Source organism: Galeopterus variegatus, unplaced genomic scaffold (genome assembly GCF_000696425.1).
Source record: "Galeopterus variegatus unplaced genomic scaffold, G_variegatus-3.0.2 Scaffold257, whole genome shotgun sequence".
NCBI classification, from domain to species: domain Eukaryota; kingdom Metazoa; phylum Chordata; class Mammalia; order Dermoptera; family Cynocephalidae; genus Galeopterus; species Galeopterus variegatus.
In genome coordinates, this window is record NW_007726368.1 from 101,779 (window position 1) to 122,398 (window position 20,620).

The 20,620-nt window shown below is 37.9% G+C and overlaps 1 protein-coding gene across 1 annotated transcript in view; it reads right to left on the reverse strand.

Moving 5' to 3' along the window:
- Positions 1–20,620, reverse strand: part of ANK3 (ankyrin 3, node of Ranvier (ankyrin G)) — a 137,992-nt gene that overhangs the window by 94,368 nt on the left and 23,004 nt on the right. The window contains exons 7-12 of the mRNA XM_008566631.1: positions 18,926–19,024; positions 11,209–11,307; positions 11,022–11,120; positions 10,409–10,504; positions 5,825–5,897; positions 5,621–5,683 (exon numbers count right to left, since the gene is read on the reverse strand). Coding sequence (XP_008564853.1) covers positions 5,621–5,683; positions 5,825–5,897; positions 10,409–10,504; positions 11,022–11,120; positions 11,209–11,307; positions 18,926–19,024 — 529 coding nt within the window. The remainder of the gene's footprint in view (positions 1–5,620; positions 5,684–5,824; positions 5,898–10,408; positions 10,505–11,021; positions 11,121–11,208; positions 11,308–18,925; positions 19,025–20,620) is intronic.

Sequence of the window (20,620 nt, forward strand, 5' to 3'; positions counted from 1 at the left end):
AGAAGAGAGAACAAATGTTCTCACTACAAAGACATGATAAAGTTTTGCAATGATGAATATGTTAATTACTCTGACTAGATTATCACACATTATATACATGTATTGAAATATAACTCTGCACCCCTAGAATACATGTAATTAATGTTTCAGTTAGAAATAAATTCCTTTAAACAATTTTTTTTTTTTGTCCTTTTTGGGACCGGCCGCACCGCGCTCAGCCAGTGAGCGCTGTGAGCGCACCGGTCATCCCTATGTCCTTTTTGGGACCGGCCACACCGCGCTCAGCCAGTGAGCGCTGTGAGCGCACCGGTCATCCCTATATAGGATCCGAACCCACGGCGGGAGCGCTGCTGCGCTCCCAGCACCGCACTCTCCCGAGAGCGCCAAGGCTCGGCCCTAAACAATTTTTTATAATTAAAAAAAGAGGTATTTGTAAAATGATAAAATTTCAGGTGAAGAACAATTTCTACAGTTTCAACCCCCACCCCTTTGAATCGAGAGCAAGCTAATCTCCACATCCGCTTTTCAGATCTATTAAGCTAATAACATAATTGTCCTATGTATTCATTAGGATGATCAGGAGATCAGGATAGATAGCAGGAAAGTCCTAGGCATTTGGCAAGATGTCCTAAAAGCTATTTTCCCTGGTGCTTTTCTTGAGATCTAGCTTCATATTTCCCAAAATAATTCTTCCTCCTTTTTTGAGTTGTGGATTGTGCTAAGTCAAATCCTATTTATTCTCTCCTAGTTGAAAATATTCTGATATGTTTACTAAAACTACTTGCTTTGAGTTCTTAACATCTATCTGAAATTATATTTATATTTATTTTACTTGAATTCCCATCTTGGTCTGCATATTTCTTTTGCCAAAAAGGAAATATTATACCTTCCTCTAACTAGAGGAAAGTATTTCTCTTGTAGTCTCATCAAGGTCTTTAAAAAATAATCATTATTACTTTGTGATAATTTCCAAGAGCATGATTTCTTTCTTTTCCTAAACACTTTTTTTAAGCAAAATAAATAAATAAAATTGAAAATGTATATATTCATTTTTGGTTCTGTATATAAAACAGATCGCGTTAGAGTAGCAATGAAAGAGATAATCTAAAACCACAGAGTGTCACATCTATCTTCTTGTCAAGCTGTCACTAATCTGGTTGGACAAGCCACTCAACATTTACTGGGCATTCCTTCCTCATCAGTATAATGGCAGGAATGGGCTGACACGCTCCCAACCTGCCCCTTCAGTTCTTTGAAATCTGTGGATTTTGATTTGCTGTGGCTTCCATCAGGCACCGAGCATGACTTTCCCACCCCTATCTGCTTTATCATATCTCAAATTTATACCTAGTTGGTAATTATTCCTAGTACCTGCATACATAGCCTCTACTATTTTCTTTTAGTATTTAGAGTCTGCATTTGCTCCTGAAAGAGATTTTGCAACCCTATTGAATTTGTAACTAGCTAAGAATTACCTAATTCTTCTCACCCAGCTGCTGTCTCATAAACCTGACTGGTAGAGTCATACTTCAGAGAGCTGACTTTTTGGTTTTTACTTTGCATGACTTAATTCCATTTCTCATTATGTACTATCTACAGTTCCTTAAATCTGTAACTATACCCCAACCCATGAACATTCCACAATCTAAAATAACATTTTATACATTTTTTTTTCAATTTACAAAATACATCTTATATGAATTTACCATTTAAGATCAGAGCTGAACCAAAGCCACTTCTGAAATCCCCTGGGAGGGAAACCCAAACTAGTAGTCAACTTGGACCTTAATCTCAATTTTTTTCTTTTCTTTCTCTCTCTGTTTCTCTTTCTCTTTTTTCTTCCTTTCTTCGTTTCTTTTCTCCTCCTCCTTTTTCTGCTCAATCTCACACTTTCTTTCCTTTTAATTAACAACTAAATGCAAAAATGTAACACATTTGAATCAAGATATTAATTTTGTATGTATATTAATGTTGTATGCATGTAATGGATATTTTCTTTTTTTTTTTTTTTTTTGTCTTTTGTCTTTTTTTTTCCGTGTCCGGCAACGGATCGCAACCCTCAGTGTTGCCCCCGTACCGGACCGGGGACCGGCAACGGGATTGCAACCCTTGGTGTTGCTCCCGCGCCTCGCTCAGCCAGTGAGCGGGAACCGGTCTGTATGTGGGATCCGAACCCTCGGGCGGGAGCGCCGCCGCGCTTCCCAAGCGGCGCACTATCCAGTGCGCCACCGGGCCGGCCCTGTAATGGATATTTTCTGAAAACAGTAGAACAACAAATCTGTCTGGCCTCTGAGGAGCTCTGCTGACCCCCTTCCTGCAAAATGTGTGAGCTTAAAGCAGCCCACAGACAAGGGTGCTGGATCCCCTCTTCTTCCACCGCTCTGCTTTGCTGATCCTTCGGCCTTTCTCTGTTCTACTCTGCGTCTTGGCTCCACTGTTCCCCCAGGTCATGGAATGATAATGTTGTCTAGACTTGTTTTCTTTAAAATTTTTAAAGAAATTAATCCAAACATTCTTTCACTTACACTAATTTCTCACAGTGGACCAAAGATAAAGGAGAAAGCAAAGCAAAAAAAAAAAAAAAAAAGAGTAAAGAGAAAGAAAGAGAAGGAAAAGAGACTACTCTTGGCACTGCTTCCTGAATATTTACTCTATTTTTATAATTTCAGATTAGAATTTTATTTTCCCATATTAAAAACTCACACCTTTCTTTCTTGAGATAAACTGGTAGCATATATTGTGTATAATTTTTATTTGCTTTTAAAAGCTACTGATATCCTTAGTCCTTGGGATACCAGGTGATGATCTCTCACTAGTTCATATAGATAGATATATTCACAATATGCCTGTGGTTTCATGGAAATGAACATTTGCCACAATCACATAAGGGCTTCCTCAAACACTTACTCAAACAGGCAGCCCTAAATCCAACTAAAGTGACAATCAAAGCCCTGGCAAGACTACCAGGCAAATGAATCAGAAGTAAAAATTATTATTAAAGTTGTAGGGGTCCTTTTAGAATTAAAATCTCAAAATGATTTGTTCTGGGATTTGCAATAATGTAGAAATGCTACTTTATGCAGCAGAGAATGTTGTAAATACATGATAGGGCAAATGTGGCTTACCAGAGCTCATGTAAGCACAATTTAGGAACATTAGCTGACAATAAACTTAATAGGAGTCAACTTAAATGTACATTACTGTATAATTTCAAATCTTAATCTTCAATAATAGATGTTTCATGTCTTCCATGGAGAAAGCAATAGCCCTGCTGTCCTCCGCTTTGATCAGACTATACCAATTGTGTTCAGTTCTGGCCACCTCGATTTGAAATGGATATAGATAAGTTGAAATGTGCATAGGAGCGTGACCAGGCTGGTGAAGGGAACAGCAGAAGGAAGTAGCAATGATATGCCTGGGGAAAAAAAAAAGACTAAGAAGAAATAGCAAAAGCATTTTCAAATGGCTGAAGGATTGTCACATGTGTGCATAGGAGCGTGACCAGGCTGGTGAAGGGAACAGCAGAAGGAAGTAGCAATGATATGCCTGGGGAAAAAAAAAGACTAAGAAGAAATAGCAAAAGCATTTTCAAATGGCTGAAGGATTGTCACATGGAAGAGGCAGATTTTGTTCTAAATACCATTTAGAACCTAGTTCCCTCATCAACCTGGTCAAATATATTAGAACCTGAATCAATGAGTAGAAGCTACAGGAAGTTCAATAAAATGAATTTTTAAGGACAGAGTTGTCCAAAATGAGCTAGGCAGTTTGGGAATTAGGGAATTCCCATCCTTTGAGGCATTTGGGCAAAGGAGCTCCTAAGCAGCTGAGAGTATTCCAGCAGGACGTGGTTGTGCAGACTGAGTGACCTTTAAGGAATCCTCTTCAACACAAAATTCTACAACATTATAAAATCAAAAGCCATTTGACTCCAACAGCCCATGGACACACCCATAATGTAAGACCCAAGGCATTTAAAGAAGGATAAAATGATAGTTAAAATTTGTCTGTTAATTTCAAATTCCCAAGCTAAGATAAATTTAAAGGAAATTATTGTCATTTCTAGTTAATAACTAGATCAATTATATTCAAATTTAGATTTAAAATTCCTCCTTTTCTGAAATTATTTGGTTAGTTATATAATACATTCAAACTTGGCCTCTCATCAATGTGGCTAGTTTTGGCTATTTTGTTGAAAGACCAGTAAATTTTTAGGTCTATGATTGCATATTTCATAATAATTTCATTTGAAAAGCATACTTTGACATCATGCTTTGTATGTGTAGACATCTATGTAAAAACATTTTTCTTTCATTTTCTGCACATAAGAAATTACTCTGAAACGTGTGAGAAGGCATTGAAATATAACAGTAATGTATATTACTGTAAAAGTCCTAAAGATGATACAAATATTATCCATTTGGGGATAGAAGAGAAGTAAATATATAGCTGATGTTTTAGAGAAAAAGAAAGAAAAGGGAGTAAAAGCCTTTAACATTTATTAAAACAATATTTACAAACAATGAGGTAGGTTCCTCCAGGTCCCTAAATGACAAGGGCATCATTAGCTCTTCCGGGTGTGTAGTTCTGGCCACAGTGCACTTACAACAGGCAGTCAGTGAATAGCAAAAAGGTTAAAGTGACTTTCTACTGGGAAGGATTTTCCACTATTTAGGTTCCCAATGAAATTGGTGCAAATCAAAGAAGGAACCAATAATTAAAATAGGGAAGGCTGCCTAAAGATAAAAGAAAGACTAGCAACATTAACATTGATCCAAGAGAAAAATACTACCTGATTGGTGGCAAATGAAAGACACAGTAAGGTAGAATGTAGTTTTGGAGAGTCAAATGATGCAAGAAAGAAACTTAAACGTAATATAAATTCTACCAAAGCAAACATTTCATTCTTTCAGTGAAACTCCAAAATCTGCCCACCTTATGAGATCTATTCACTATAAAAATGATAGTTTTCCAATGGACCTTTTAAAGATGTCATTTATTAACATGTCTATATATCACAACCTGGTCAAAAATATTGATTTTTTAAATAAGTCAGAAACAAACAGCTTCTTCAAACACTTGAGATATAGCTATAATCATATTTCGATCTCTTTCATTAAATCATTATTGAAAATTTATATTTTGAAAACAGCTTTGTTTATGCTGAGTTTTATTAGTTCAAGATCAAAAACTTCTTTTACTACAAAGTTCAGAGTAAACCTTAGAATGGGCATTTAATCCCTTACCTGTAAGCATACCTCCTCTCATTTATTTAAAAAAATATCTTAACTATAAACATTAATCAGTTTTCTAGATTTCAGATGTAAACAATAAAAACATCAGTTTGCTGCTTGATAGAAACAAATAGAAAGAAAGGAATCCAGATAATTAGTGACACTTTTATATTGTAAAGTTGGAAAATAGGTTCAAGGAGAGGTGACTCAAAGGAAATTAAAGACAATCGGTAATACCAAATATGCACTCTTTAAATGATACATAAATTAATAATCTTAAGATAATATGAAACGTTAGTAACTCAAGAAAGTGTTAAATTTCAAAGACAAGAAATGAAAGATAAAGTTGGTAGTTAAATTCCATCACAATAAAAATTTACAAATACCTTCTTCAACATCTGAGATATATTCGCCATCACTGAGCATTTCAGGGGCGTTGGCTTTACGAACTGCATGATTTAAGCGAACAATATAAGTGTATGAAAAAGACATACTCTTGATACTACAATAAAACATTTCAATATTTCTAAAAACATTTTTGCAATAAACTTTCTTCAGGAAACCACAAATAGATAATCACATTTTCATACCTTCATCATCAGACATATCAAGAACTTCATTCATCGTTTCCGGAACATTCATTTTGTGCTTCTCTGTGATGGTCTAGTAACAAAAAAGCAGTCATTTTATTTTTTATTTATTTATTTTATTTTATTTATTTATTTATTTATTTTATTTTATTTATTTATTTATTTATTTTTTAAATTTTTTATTTTATTTTATTTTTTTCCTTTTTGTCTTTTTTTGTGACCGGCAACGGGATCGCAACCCTCGGTGTCGCGCCCGCACCGGGCTCAACCAGTGAGCGGACCGGTCTTTATATGGGATCCGAACCCTCGGTGGGAGTGCCACCGTGCTCCCAAGCGCCGCACTCTACTGAGTGCACCACCGGGCCGGCCTAGTTATTTTACAGTGAGCAGACCACACATTTCAATAAGACTATTAATTTCTTTCTGAATCTGTCAGTTGGTTTCTTGTGGGACTTATGTGTGAACATCTTGAAGTCCCCACATATAAAATGACATCAAAATTATTGTCCCTTAGCAGTATGAAGGTCCTCACCATGTACACAGCAGTGAGGGAGTAAAGGTGAAAGACTTCTAGTGGAAAAGCACAGCAGCTTAAAAGACTCAGGTGCCTGATAAGGCTTTTCAAAGGAAAAATGAAGAAAGATGTCACCTCTCCAACTCCATTGCTATACTTTTTCGTGGACTGATAAATCTACCACCCCATTCAACTAAAGGTCTTGGCTGAAAACAAGCCAAATGCAGAGCACGAAATTTGTCTTTGCCGCTTGTGCCAAGTCTTACACTTATTTAGTCTTCTCTTATGTATACTTTTAACTCCTAGGATAAATGAAAATATTAAAACGGCATAAATTACATAATTTTTTAGCCTCCAAAAACTTTAAAAGAACAATATATTACAGAGCAAATGCCTTACTGTTTTACTTGCTCTTTGATAACTTTATACCTATATCAATTATATCAATCCAAAAGACACTGTCAGTATTACTCATTAAAAAAATCTTAATGACTTTAGTTTAAAAAATGAGTCTTTTTAAAAATTCTGACCATATGAAAGACTAATAGTACAAAGAAAGATGCATATAAATAAGACAACTGAAAAAAAGCCAGGTTGTTAAAACTAAAAAATGGTACAGATTCATTGACTCTTAGGAACAATATTTGGTAAATGTGATTTACAATTATCTTCCCAATTATCATATTGAAATAAAGCATTACTTGGTGCCTCTTCTAGCATGTAATACTGCAATTGAGCATTTTTAAAAATACAATTAAAATTTTAGAATAGTTTTAGATTTACAGAAAAGTTGTGAAAATAGTATAAAGAGTTCCTATATACCCTACACCAAGTTCTCTCTATTATTCAAATCTTAATTATTGTCCATTTGTCACAATTAATGAACCAATATTGATATGTTATTATTAAATTGTATATTTTATTCAGATTTCCTTAGTTTTTGCATAATGTCATTTTTCTGTACCAGGTTTCCATTCAGGACACCCTATTATATTCAGTTGTCAGGTGTCATCAGGCTCCTCTTGGTTGTGACAGTTTCTCAGACTTTCCTTGGTTTTGATGACCCTGACAACATGTACTGGTCAGATGCTTTTTTAGAATGTTCTCAGTTGGGGTTTATCTCATTTTTTTCTCATGATTAGACTAGGGTTAAATGTTTTGGGGAGGAAGATCACAGAGGTAAAGTGCCATTGTCATCACATCGTGTCAAGGATAGACACCATCAACATGACTTATTGCTGCTGATGTTGACCTTGCTCATCTGGCTGAGCCAGTATTTGTTAGGTTTCTCTACTGTAAAATTACTCTATTTTCACCTGCTTCCCTATGTTTTCTTTGGAAGAAAATCACTATGCCCAGCCCCCACTTAAGCAGTGGAGAATTGTGTTCCACTTTCTTAAGGGTGAAGTATTTTTATAAATTATTTGGAATTCTTTTGGTCTGAGAAATTTGTGTCTTCTTTCCCATTTATTCAATCATTTCTTTCTTTTTTTTTTTTTTTTGTCTTTTGTCTTTTTCCGTGTCCAGCAACGGATCGCAACCCTCAGTGTTGCCCCCGTACCGGACCGGGGACCGGCAACGGGATCGCAACCCTCGGTGCTGCTCCCGCGCCTCGCTCAGCCAGTGAGCGGGAACCGGTCTGTATGTGGGATCTGAACACTCGGGCGGGAGCGCCTCCGTGCTTCCCAAGCGGCGCACTTATCCAGTGCGCCACCGGGCCGGCCCCCAATCATTTATTTCTATCAGCATGGACTCATGGATATTTATTTTATACTTTGCACTATAGTCCAATACTGTTTCACTTATTTATTTTTGCTCAAAGTGTTCCAGCTTTGGCCACTGGGAACTCTTTCAGTTGATTCCTGTTTCCCTTTGACATACTCCTATCATTTTGTGTGTGTGTATTTTTATTTATTTGTTTGTTTGTTTTTGGTGGAAAGTGGAGAGCACTTCCTTGCTTTTTGGCACTATAATTCGTTCAAGGCTCATCTTGTATATTTCCTGACTTAGTTCTAGATTCAGCCACTTCCCCAAGGAGCACTGTTTCCTTTTATTAGAGAATAGTATTAGGAACCAGCATCTGGGTGCTAGAGGTGCTCTGCTCACTGCTTCTGGAAGAACTGGGTATTTTAAACAATGCAATTTAAACAGATATGATTCATATCTTTTGAATATCAGCTTCTACTCATTCAGTTTCTAATGTTGCCATCTTACTAACTAAAGCATCTTTCTCAGAATTGCTATATCATACATTGTTCTCATATGGAAGAGGCATTCTTCTTTGTAAGGCTTTAAAAAACTGAAGTCTCCTTATAGGGACAATGGCTGCTGGGGCTCCAGTAACTGACTGCACAAAGATCATGCCTGTGGTGGAGGCTGAGCTATATGTTCATTAGCTTCACAACATAGACTACACCCCGAATTGCATCAGTCCTGTGTAAACTAGTTTACATGTAACTGCTAAAGCAGGGCAGACAAGATGGTGTCTCAGCGTGTGATAAAGTTTCAAATACCACAGCAGAAGTCTTATGTACATATTGCAATGACTTCAAATCTTTTATAGCATTGTGACACCTAGCCATAGTTAAATAGCTTGTTGTCCTCTTTCCTTTTTCCTATACTGAAGGGAGCTATATGGGATATCTATAAAATTAAGGGTAATAAACTTTATTTGTTTAAACTCTTTTCTTGAGAATTTAATAATAGATTTTAAGATAATGAAATACTCAAGACGTATATGTAAGCAACGTGTGGAAATTTATCTCTTAGACAAACTATATCTTGAAGTTAGAAAAGTGCCCTGGTTGATAACCATCGCTCTAGTCCATTAAAGCAAATTACAAAATTACTCTGTGATCAGCAGATTTATTTTTTAGTTTCCAAAGCCTGTACATTGCTGAATAACAAACTGCAGGAAGCTACAGAGACCCTCAACCATGTTTTTTTTTTAATATAAAACACTGTATATAAAGTGATTTGCAGATGCAAACTGTGCCTTCCTTCATATTGGAGGGTGGTGAGAGAGAAAAGGAGACAGAGCTGAAATCCAAATGCCCCAGAGTTTTAAATTTGACCTGTACAGAGCCAATCTCGGGCCTGTGTGTTGAGGCATGGCATGAGGAATAACTCAAATAAGCCCCCTGATAGGATAATATCTGCTCCTGATTCCTAAGTTACCAAATCCTGATGCAGTTCAAAGGTGCCAGATAGGGTTAAAAGAAATGATTTATCCCAAAGTCTGAAGCTTATTTTAAAAAATGTATCTGATGCAATAGGGCCTCCTGGTAAAGACTTACTTTACGTTTTAACAAAATATCCTATTATTTTTCCTATGAAAATTCCAATCGGTGGACAGAAGAGGAGTGAAAGTGGTCATCAAAACCAACTTTGATTCTATCTGGAATTTTTTCAAACAATGTAAAATTCTTTTACAATAATGATAATGTATCCATGTATTATTTGTGCATTAAACCATTTCGAAGAACGAACTTAGATTTTTCAATTTTCTTACATTGCTAAGGCAAAAAATTTCTGCCTTGACCATCATTTCATAAAAATATTTTAATAACAAAAAACAAATAAATACACTTAGCTTTATATGGAACTAAAAAGACCATAACTATTAAAGCAACTTTTAAAAAGGTATCGGGCCGGCCCGGTGGCGCACTGCTACAGTGCGCCGCTTGGGAGCACGGAGGCGCTCCCGCCAAGGGTTCGGATCCCACATACAGACTGGTTCCCGCTCACTGGCTGAGCGAGGTGCGGGCGCGACACCGAGGGTTGCGATCCCGTTGCCGGTCCCGGTCCGGTACAGGCGCGACACTGAGGGTTGCGATCCGTTGCCAGACATGAAAAAAGACAAAAAGGAAAAAAATAAAAATAAAAATAAAAAGGTATTTTCACTGTTTCAAATTTTTATTCATATCAGAAATGAAAGTTCTGCTATCCTGACTACTAACAACGAGGTGACAGCATTTTGAAACATAGCACTTAGTCTGTGAATGGTGGAAAAGCCCAGTAAGAGCTCTTGTCTGAGAACTGGGTCACAAGGTTCTGCATTCATTACTTACAGTCGTGGTCATGGTCTCTTCGGTCACCACCTTCAGGGTGTCTACAACTGAGATGTAGCCAAGGCGCCGGGCAATGGCAAGGGCAGTGTTCCCATTCTGGCAAGGGGAAAACGCAGACAAGGAATTAACAAGCCTGATTCCCCACGCTTTGCTTATACAAAACCTAAGGCAAGTGTCTCATCAGACCCATCCCATTGTCATACATAAAAAACTATTTCATTTGAGATACACCTTGCACAAAACCCACCTAACCTGTTTCTATTCATGCAGCAAAGTCTGGGCAGCTACACATGGAGTCCAAGAGGCTTTCTAATGTTCTAAGTAAGCAATCAATGAAACAGACACATCTTTTTTCTTACACATGTACTTCCTTCTAGGTGGCAGTGCAATCAGTCATTTTAAAGTGTGAAACACTAATCACACCTCTGTCTCTGAACAGCTCTCAACAATATGTTTATTGCCCTTTTTCCCCTCATTCTACCGAGTGCTCTGTTTATGACTATTAATTAATGTAAAAAAGCAACATTGGTGTATGATGAGAAATGTAAGAAGATACCAGAGTCCAGGCCCAACTATCTCCTCCCTCTTCTCTTGAGCTGCCCTTCGCTCTTACCACAGTGAGCTCATTGGGAGAGGCATTGTTCTGAAGCAACACATTTATTATATGAGTATGTCCCTGTTGAGCTGCTTGATGTAATGGCGTGTACCCATTCTGTAGAAGGAAGATGGAAGAAATGACTCTTACTTCCTTTGATACAAAACCAATGATTTTGGTGGAAACAAAGGAGAAAGGAACTTACCTTTGTTTTGGCATTAACTTTTGCAGAATGCTGGAGCAGGAAATTAACGATTTTGATGTTTCCATAGTGGCAACCCACGTGTAGTGGTGTATATCCCATCTGTAATGATATTTTTTTTAAAAAGGAAACATTATAATATACTGTTGGTGACATTTATCCTAAATAGAAGCAAAATTATTATTTAACCTTTCTTTTTGAGCTGGAAAAAAGTACCGTGTCCTCCATATAAAAAATATTGCATTTAATAATTCTCAGTACCATCACACATAAAAATAGTTATTTAACTTCCCAAAGTACTCTCTCTGTGTTAGCTCATTTTATTCTGATACAACTTTTCAAGATAGGAAGGAAAGGTAGAGCAAGCAACAGCCTAGACAGATGGACTAGTGGCCTCTTGTTGAGGGTCAGAAGACTGCTTTACAGACAGATTTGACTAGAATTTACTGAGCACTCTACTCTCTAACAGCTTAAAATCTAAGCAAAAAAATATGAAGTGGCTAAATAATCATGCCAGACAGTAGATGATTATCAGAATGCATGATAGAGATAGGAAGAAGCACAGAAATAAAAGAGAAAGAGGATGGTGTGAGCACAGGGGGTCTGAGAAGTATGAACTTGATTCAGGTGTATTTGCTCTAGTTACAGTTTCCCACCTTCCTAACTAGAGTTCCACAGTTTGAAACCCACTGATTTAGACAACGCAATGGATTGTTTCTCAAAATAGTATCCACTCACCCCTAAGGGACTATAAGTTCAATCTCCTTCTCCTTGTGTGTATGTGTACTGTGTGCATATATATAAAATCTAGTTAAGTATTATTATCATTTTTGGTGGCTGGCTGGTACAGGGATCTTGGGAACTGCACCTTGGTGTTTTAAGTACCACATTCTAAATGAGCTAACTGGCCATAACTGTTTTTTAAAATAAGGATATTCTGGATCCTTTTCTAGATGGCCTTGTCTCCTATAACAGACACCACCACGTAATTTCAGAGCCCCTGTTCAATCTCTGTTCACGATGACAGCGGCAGCACCAGATCTCCGAAAGAGAGAGCACTGACTTTTTATCACAATATTTCTAAACAGGTCTGGTGGGGGGTGGGGCTGGGGGTGCATGTTTTCAAGGGTCTGTTTCTCATGTGTAATGCCACTACTGTGTCTTTATGGTGGCCCCAGCAAATGGATCCACTTGAATTTGAAAAAAGGATTCCTAGACCACAGCTGATTGTCAAAGGTGTAGACAACTCACCAGGGATATGCTGCCCTAGAAAGCTGACTCTGTGAGGCATGAGGTTCCTTTCCACAAACCACATTTGCAGGGCACCCATGCAGATCAGATTCTCCCCAATAAGCTCAAAATAAACATTTCCTGTACATACAAAAGACCAATTTACAATGCCTAAAGCCACTGAATGCATGATGGAGGATATTGCCTTTTGGTGACCAGAATCTACTTGCCTGCTTTGCAGGGTTCTTTCTTGGTACTGAAGAACTCAGATACTGCACCCATAATCAGAATGCTGCTTAGTAAGGGAGGCTCAAAAGTAATTTGTTCGATCAGTTCTCAGGATAATTAGCTTAACTGATTAAAGTAGCATTCCCAAGTTCAGTGGTAAAGAGGACTTACCCCCAAGTCAAGACAATATAGACAATATTTGAAGAATTTAAATATTAAAGAGCTCTTCAAATAGTTTGTTCGATCAGTTCTCAGGATAATTAGCTTAACTGATTAAAGTAGCATTCCCAAGTTCAGTGGTAAAGAGGACTGACCCCCAAGTCAAGACAATATAGACAATATTTGAAGAATTTAAATATTAAAGAGCTCTTCAAGTTATTAGTCAACTTGCCTAAGTAATAATGCAACAATTTCCAATGGCTGTTGCAATAACCGTATTAATTAGATTTGTTTAGAAATTGAATCACTTTAAGTATTTTAATGGACAGTTTTCTATTCATCCTCACACCTTCCTATCTCATTCTTAGCAAACCCTAAGTCATTATAATGGACTATTAGGACTTATCTGGTTCTGGTCTCCACCCCCTCCCGCCTCCTATTCATTAAATCTCTGTTCACTCTCCCTTGTTCACTATGCTCTTGGACACTGGTCTTCCTGCTCTTCCACAAACACTGAAGTATTTTATTAAAAATATGTGTGCATGGCCAAGGAGATTCAACTTGCATTTAGAGAGATTAGATTTAGGTTCCTCTGTTCATTGGGGGTCACAGCATTACCATATAAAACGGCACCTTGCACAAATATGCCCAGACTTGAGATGGAATTTGAGAAATTCTTTCCAACTAGCAGCAATAAAATTTGGGAAGACAAACTATTCTTCAATAGCTAAGTAAACAAACAAAGCTGCAGACTTTGAGTGGTCTTTGTCTCTTTGTCCATTGCTGCCTCACTTATCATTATAAGCGGTAATGATCTCTTTTCTTCTTTTGGGCAACACTAGGTAGGGCTCTGCAAAACCCTGTAAAATGCACACCAGAGTCTTTCATAACTTTTATTTTTTCCTCTATTAATTACCAAGTGGTAGATGTTCACATCCATTCACTGATCAGATTGCTCTTCCAACTGATGAGAAAAAGGGAGCTTAACAGCCAAGGCATGGTCCCTGGAGGCAGACTGTCTGGGTGTGGAACCCAGCTCTGCCACTTACTGTCTGTGTGACTTTGGACAAGTTATTGAACTCCCCGTGCATTGGCTTATGCACTGTAAAATGAAGTTAGTAAAAGTACCAACATCGTAGTGTCATCACAAGGAGTAAATATGTTAACAGATACTTAGTGTCTGACGCATAGAGTTAGCTATTACTATTTTGTGTCTAAAACAGTGCCTGACATATCATAGGTGCTCAGTAAATATTTAAAATCTTTTACAAGTGATTGAAAGAAGGAAACAAGATCCAGAGGAATGACTGTGTTACCCTTGCTGAACAGAAAGGTTGTTTTTGTGTAGGAAGATAAAACAGGCTCAGATGAAATATTCTGACTGGCATTTTTTTTTCCTTTTTGTCTGTTTTACTGACCGGTAACGGGATCGCAACCCTGGGTGTTGCGCCCGCACCGCGCTCAGCCAGTGAGCGGGAACCAGTCTCCACATGGGATCTGTACCCTCGGCGGGAGCGCTGCCGTGCTCCCAAGCAGCGCACTCTCCAGTGCGCCACCGGGCCTGCCCCTGACTGGCATTTCTGATCCCTAGTACCTTACCACAATATTTAATTTAGTAGTAATTAGGTGCCACTCCACACAATACAGTTTGAGAAAGAGGGGCTAGGAAATCTATACCTTCTCCCCTACCTTCTAAAATCTGTGGTCTTATAGGAGTCATCTTTGGCCTTTTTCCCACTTGGAATAGTCTGCCTCGGTGAATATACCCATCTACAACTACAACTGTTACCTGATTTGGTTTATTAGTGTTAAAAAATGTCTTTACAATTTTTATGTGTTGTTGTTTTAAGGAATATCTGTCTATTATCACATGTTACACTAAATATTATTGATAATATGGCAGGCAAAGATCCACAGAAGACTGTGAGATGTTTTGATAAATAGATTTTTCATAATTTTTGCTCAGTATAACTAACTGAGATTGGGAAAGTACATTTAGAAACAATGAGAAGTCTTCCTTTAGAAAATAAACTCTGTGAAAATAAATTGTAACTATTTCATTTCCTGAAGGAAGTAGAGTTGAAATTCTCAGCACACTAAAAGCAGGAAAAAATTGACAATTTTTCTCCCATGTTTTTTTGCTTTATTATATATTTCCCAAATCAGTGTGAATAAAGTGGAGAAAACAAACAAAAAACCCAACCAACCAAACAAAAATACCCCAAGGTATTAGAAGAGTGAAAGATTATGAAAATATTTTCAAAATGATAAGAGAAAAGTAAGTAAACTGACATCTTTAACCCTAGCCTAGCCCATCCCACTTCTGACACCTTTATAACATTGTTAACCTTTTTTTTTTTCCTTCCTTTTTTATTCCCTTCTGGCACCTTCCTCTCAGTTTATGGGCATATTTATAGGTTTCCAATCTTGAAAACAAAAAAAGCACCCTTTTCAAATATTTCTCCTCTTTTCTAGGTCTCTATGCTCTTAAAACCGACATTTCTTGAACAACAAAAATGATTTCATCCTCTGTTCTCTCCACCCTCCCTACATCTCACCATCTTCACTACCCTAGTGAAACTGCTTTCTAATACCCTAAGTGCCAACCCAGCAAGAGGGATTTGTGCCTCTCTTACCCAAAGCACACTCCTTGACCATCTTTCATAACCTGGCATGTGTGTTACGTTCTTTCCTGGTTTTCCTCTTCCCTTTCCTCAAACAGGCTCTCTTGCACCTCCTCCAACCACTTTAAAGTGTTGTTGATCCTGGGGCTTTGTCCATTCCTCAATAGTCACATCTACATTCACAGCTTCAATACATATATTCTGATGCCTCACAAATCTGGATCTTTAGTCCAGCTCTCCTTCTTACGTCCTTGATCAATATTTTAGTTGTTTATTGGATTTTTTTCTACCTGGATGGCCCGTAGATAATGTAAAATTCAACACACCTAATACAAAACTCACTGTCCTCTTTCCCCAACCTGCTTCTTTTTTATTCCCTATCCCAGTGGATGGTACTTGCGATCACCTAGTTACACAGGCCAGATCCTTAGATTCACCCCGAATTTCTCACTTTTCTCCAGTCCCTGTATACACATGGTCTTCAAGTCTTACTGTCAGTATGTCTTTAGGTTTTTCTTAAATTTCTCTCCTGTTCATTCACTTCTCATCTGCCTCTAGTTGAGGCCTTCTGTATTCTTCACCCAGACCTTGGCAACAGCCTAACTGCCCCTGCTCCAAGCTCTTCTATCAACTTCTTTGCACTGTTTCCCAGGACCTTCGTAAAAGAGACTGCTGACCTTACTGTTCTTCTGTTTGAAACCTGCAGTGGCTTCCCAGTGCAAACACGGTGCAAAGCTGAATGGCTTACTTAGCCTGGTACATTAAGGCCCTCTGAGATTGTCTTAATTTTCTAGCAGTATCTTAGGACATGACCCCCATTTTTTTCCTCATGTTTATGTGATAGTGAACTAGCCATAGTTCCTCTTTATTTTCCCAACCTTTATAAAAAATTTAATTATTACCTTTATCTCTGAAATTATAAATATGGTCAAGTTAGGCTTTGTACTAATTAGCTATAGGACCTTATGCAAGTAATTCATTTTTCTATGTTTCAGTTTCCTCATCTATAAAACAGGGATACTAGTTTTACTAACCTCATAGGGTAGTTGTAAGGATTAAACAAACTAATAAACATAAAGAGCTTAGAACACAGTACCTGGCAAATAGAAATGGGTAATAAATTTTGCTATTATTATATTAGTTTTGTTGTTATTGTTATTAATATGTGTTTCCCTCTCTAGACTATGAATTCTGTGAGGCCAATGGGCATGTCACTCAGGTAAGAATGAGGCAAGTCGTAGGAGCTCTGTAAATGAATGTGAAATGAGAAAGTATCAAACAAGCTCTCAAAACTTTTCACATTTTAAAATACATACAAAGAAATCTGATGTAATTATTAATTCTCTAGTTAGTACCCTTTGATGAGCAATGCCTTTCAGGGATGGCCTAAATAAAATGCTTGAGGACATTATCCTTTCAGAAAGCAAAAGCAGTGGCTTCATCTCAGCCAAACACTTGCTATTAAACCCTGAAGCCAGCAGCACAATTTGGTCTGCACGGATCTGGTGAACTTCAAAGACAAGGGCAAGAGGGGTGTAAAGGGTCAGTGTACCAGTGGGAAGGCTGCAAAAGCTGGTACTGAAATCTTCTGGTCTTTTCCTCATAAGAGAAAAGAACCTTTGATATTTTCATTACTATTATTTGTTCATTTAAGCCAGTGAATCAAATAGTATATATCCGTCATGTAGGCTTCTTGGGAATGTCCTCTTTACCAGTGAGAACTGGAAAGCTCATAGGATATAATAAACTCCTTATTCCCAAAGTTAAGCAGCAAGTGCAAGCGACCATCTCTTTGCATGTCTGCTCTACTCTAATTATGGGACAATCCCAGCTTCACTTCCTTTTGCTAGCTGTGACCTTTGCTGAGAAGAAAAAGGAAGGGAATAGAATTTGGAAGACAGAGAGAGGCCCTCTGAAATGAGATGTTCCACCTTATTAGTAAAGGGCAGGAAAAGGTACATGCTTCAAAATATTACACACAAAAATGATTACTGACTGTGACCTGAGTTGGGCTGGGTTAGGAGGAAACCCTGGTAGACCTGAGACTCTTATAATAGGTTTGTGTGTGCAAATTGAGAGCAGAAGGGGCACAGCACTCTCCTCTCCCCGCCCCACCTGGCCTTGAGAATCATCGCCATACTTCCAGACCCAATTTTGGTGCATGGAGCAGAAAAATATTGAGGAACTTGACCCAGTCCTTGCCTTCTAGAATTTTATATCCATAAAAGGAGAGAAAACCTAATAAAGTGTTTAAGTGTGTGTGTGTGTGTGTGTGTGTGTGTGTGTGTGTGTGTGTGTGTAAAGAAAACAATATCAAGTGAATATATTTACCAGGAAGTTGCAAATTTCCAAAGTAAAGAATTCTTTCTTGATAAAAATATTTAAGCAAATAAAGAAAATAGGCTAAGTTCAGTCTAATGATGTCTGGAATACCTTCTCACCTGGCTAATTCCTGGCAATACTATTGGATTATTAGTATCTTCAATATGTACACATACCTCATAATCTGTCTACATCACATCCATAGTACTTAATAAGAATTATTTTTTGTGTCAAGCATGACACACAGAAAGAAAGAAGACATTTTAGAGTAGATATAACAAATCTGATATGAAGAGGTAACAAAATTAAGTATCTAAAGAAAATACTCAGAGAAATTAGATAATATGAAATTGTATCTTTTTTTTTTTGTCCTTTTTGAGATTGGCCGCACTGCGCTCAGCCAGTGAGTGCTGTGAGCACACTGGTCATCCCTACATAGGATCCGAACCCGCGGCGGGAGCGCTGCTGCACTCCCAGCGCCACACTCTCCCTAGTGCGAGTGCGCCATGGGCTCGGCCCTGAAATTGTATCTTTGATGACACAGAACATCCATTTTTCTTATCTGTGTTTGAATTGTGTCATTATATGAAATTAAGCAATACTGTTTTTTTCTTTTTGAAAAGAGCTGTTTTATGGGGGGGGAGAGGGAGAGAGGGAGGGAGAGAGAGGGAGAGAGAGAGAGAGACACCACACAGACCATAAGGAATTTAGCAAGAGAGTAATAATTGAATAAACCTTGGCTTAGCTTATATCCTTTTTCATAAACCATGCTGAACAAAGTTAGAGGTAATGAATTACTGACAAGTTTTTTTATTTGTTTATTTGCATTTTTTTAGTCAATCACAAAAACTAAAAAAGGTACAAGCTTTCATACTGTCCCTGAAGGACAGGTCTGTTTTAACCAGGCTCAGTAGTGTCAACATAGGGGAAATATTGATACGCAGCTAGGATAAAGTACTCCAGTCAAGTCTCTGGGACACTATAACCAGCTACTTTGGTGTGCCTTACACAAATATAATTTGAAATACAAAGTATGAAAGATACGATTGAAGGATTGGTTTTCCCCTACACAACTGTAGTTGTTTCCACACAGGAGTCAGCAAACGGTACTTTGTATAGACACATTCCTTTTGTATGGGAAAAAAAGGGGGCTATACCTTTGTTTGGGCATCCACATGTGCTCCTTGGTTTACAAGGACTTCGGCCACATTCACTCTGTCTTCCTGAGCAGCCAGATGGAGTGGGGTCAGGCCATTCTACAAAAGATTCAAAGTACACAGTCATCTTACAGAAAGGAACACAGTACACATAACCATGTTTGAGAAACAACTTGTGAAGTCCAGGATAGTGAGTCTAGAATTTCTATGTCTAAAAAATCTATGAAAAAGTTTATTTTATTTAAAGATGACTGGTAAGGGGATCTTAACCCCTGACTTGGTGTTGTCAGCACCACACTCTCCCACGTGAGCCACGGGCCAGCCCTATAAAAAAGTTTATATGCCACTGTGTATTAGCACTGTGGCAATATTGCTATCTGCAGGCTTAGTGAAAAATTTGAAGCATACTCAAAATTGGAGGCAATGGAGTGAACCTTGCATACTTACCGCAGACTCAGCAGTTACCGAGGTTTTCCTACTGCCTCGTCCACCCCTCTTTTCCTTTTCATTCATTTCTCTGTGACAATATTTTAAAGCAAATCCTAGACATGATGCTATTTGCCCCTACATACTTCAGTGTTCATCTCCAAAATTTAGAGATTTTTTTTTTTACACAATTATGCAGGACTTTTAATACATTACCAATGGCACAAGCTTTAGCAAAAATTATTAAAATAATATCTTTTTAAGAGGTGAATATTGACATATGCTGTTAATATTCTCTCCATAATGCCAGACAAATATTGTTTTTCATATGTTGTTTCTGGTTAGGAAAAGTCACCTGTGAAATGTAACGTGAATGCTAGGTCATGAGAATTTCCAGGTCATTTAGATGGTGCATGGGTTTAACAAGGCTGAGTATCTATCTGAAACTGATCCTATCAGAGAATTTGCAAACATGGTTGTTCCAACGGCTGAGAAAAAGAAAAGAAAAATCACTAGGACTGTACTTTGGTTTAAAAAAACCTCTGTAATTATAAAACTTTTCTTCATAAATACTATTTGAGAGAAAGTGAGTTGTTTTTAGTGCTTTTGAATCTTTTATCCATTATGAGCAGAGAACTTCATGTCTTGAGTACGGGAGGACTTCTTTCTGCCTCCCTAGCATGTGTGCAAGGAGGACATCAGCCTGCCCTCCTTGTCAGAGGAAAGGGGCGAATCACAGGCAGCTCCAGGAAGAGAACAGGACCCTCTAGACGTGGAACATTCTTTCTGTCAGGGTTACCATTTCATCAAAGAAACTGTACACTCAGAAAGTCATTCGCAGGTGACTTTTTAATAATGTGTGCAGACTTTTGGAGGGAGCTCACTCAAACTGAATAAAGGGGCAATATGAAAAGGAAGACTGATGAATTCACTTGGAATCCAGGAAAAATAAGCCAGGGATAAAATTGGCACCACCCAAACACTGACATAATCATGGAACAATGTTCCACGTTCTACTTTAGAGGAAGTAATATTTTTAGCCATAACATTTTGTAAAAGTGTCATGATCACCTATTCTAAGTTTGAGACTTTTCACAACTATGAAAATACTTCCGAGTGGTTCCCAGAAAGCCTAAAAAATGTGCCCTCTTCTGTCCTTTCCTCCTTGGCTGTGCTCATGCTGTGCACATGGTTTACCCATTCTCTATCTTTGCATGGAGTCACTTCCGGCTTCTCCAGCCTTCTCTCTTTCCCTGTCTCACTAAAAAG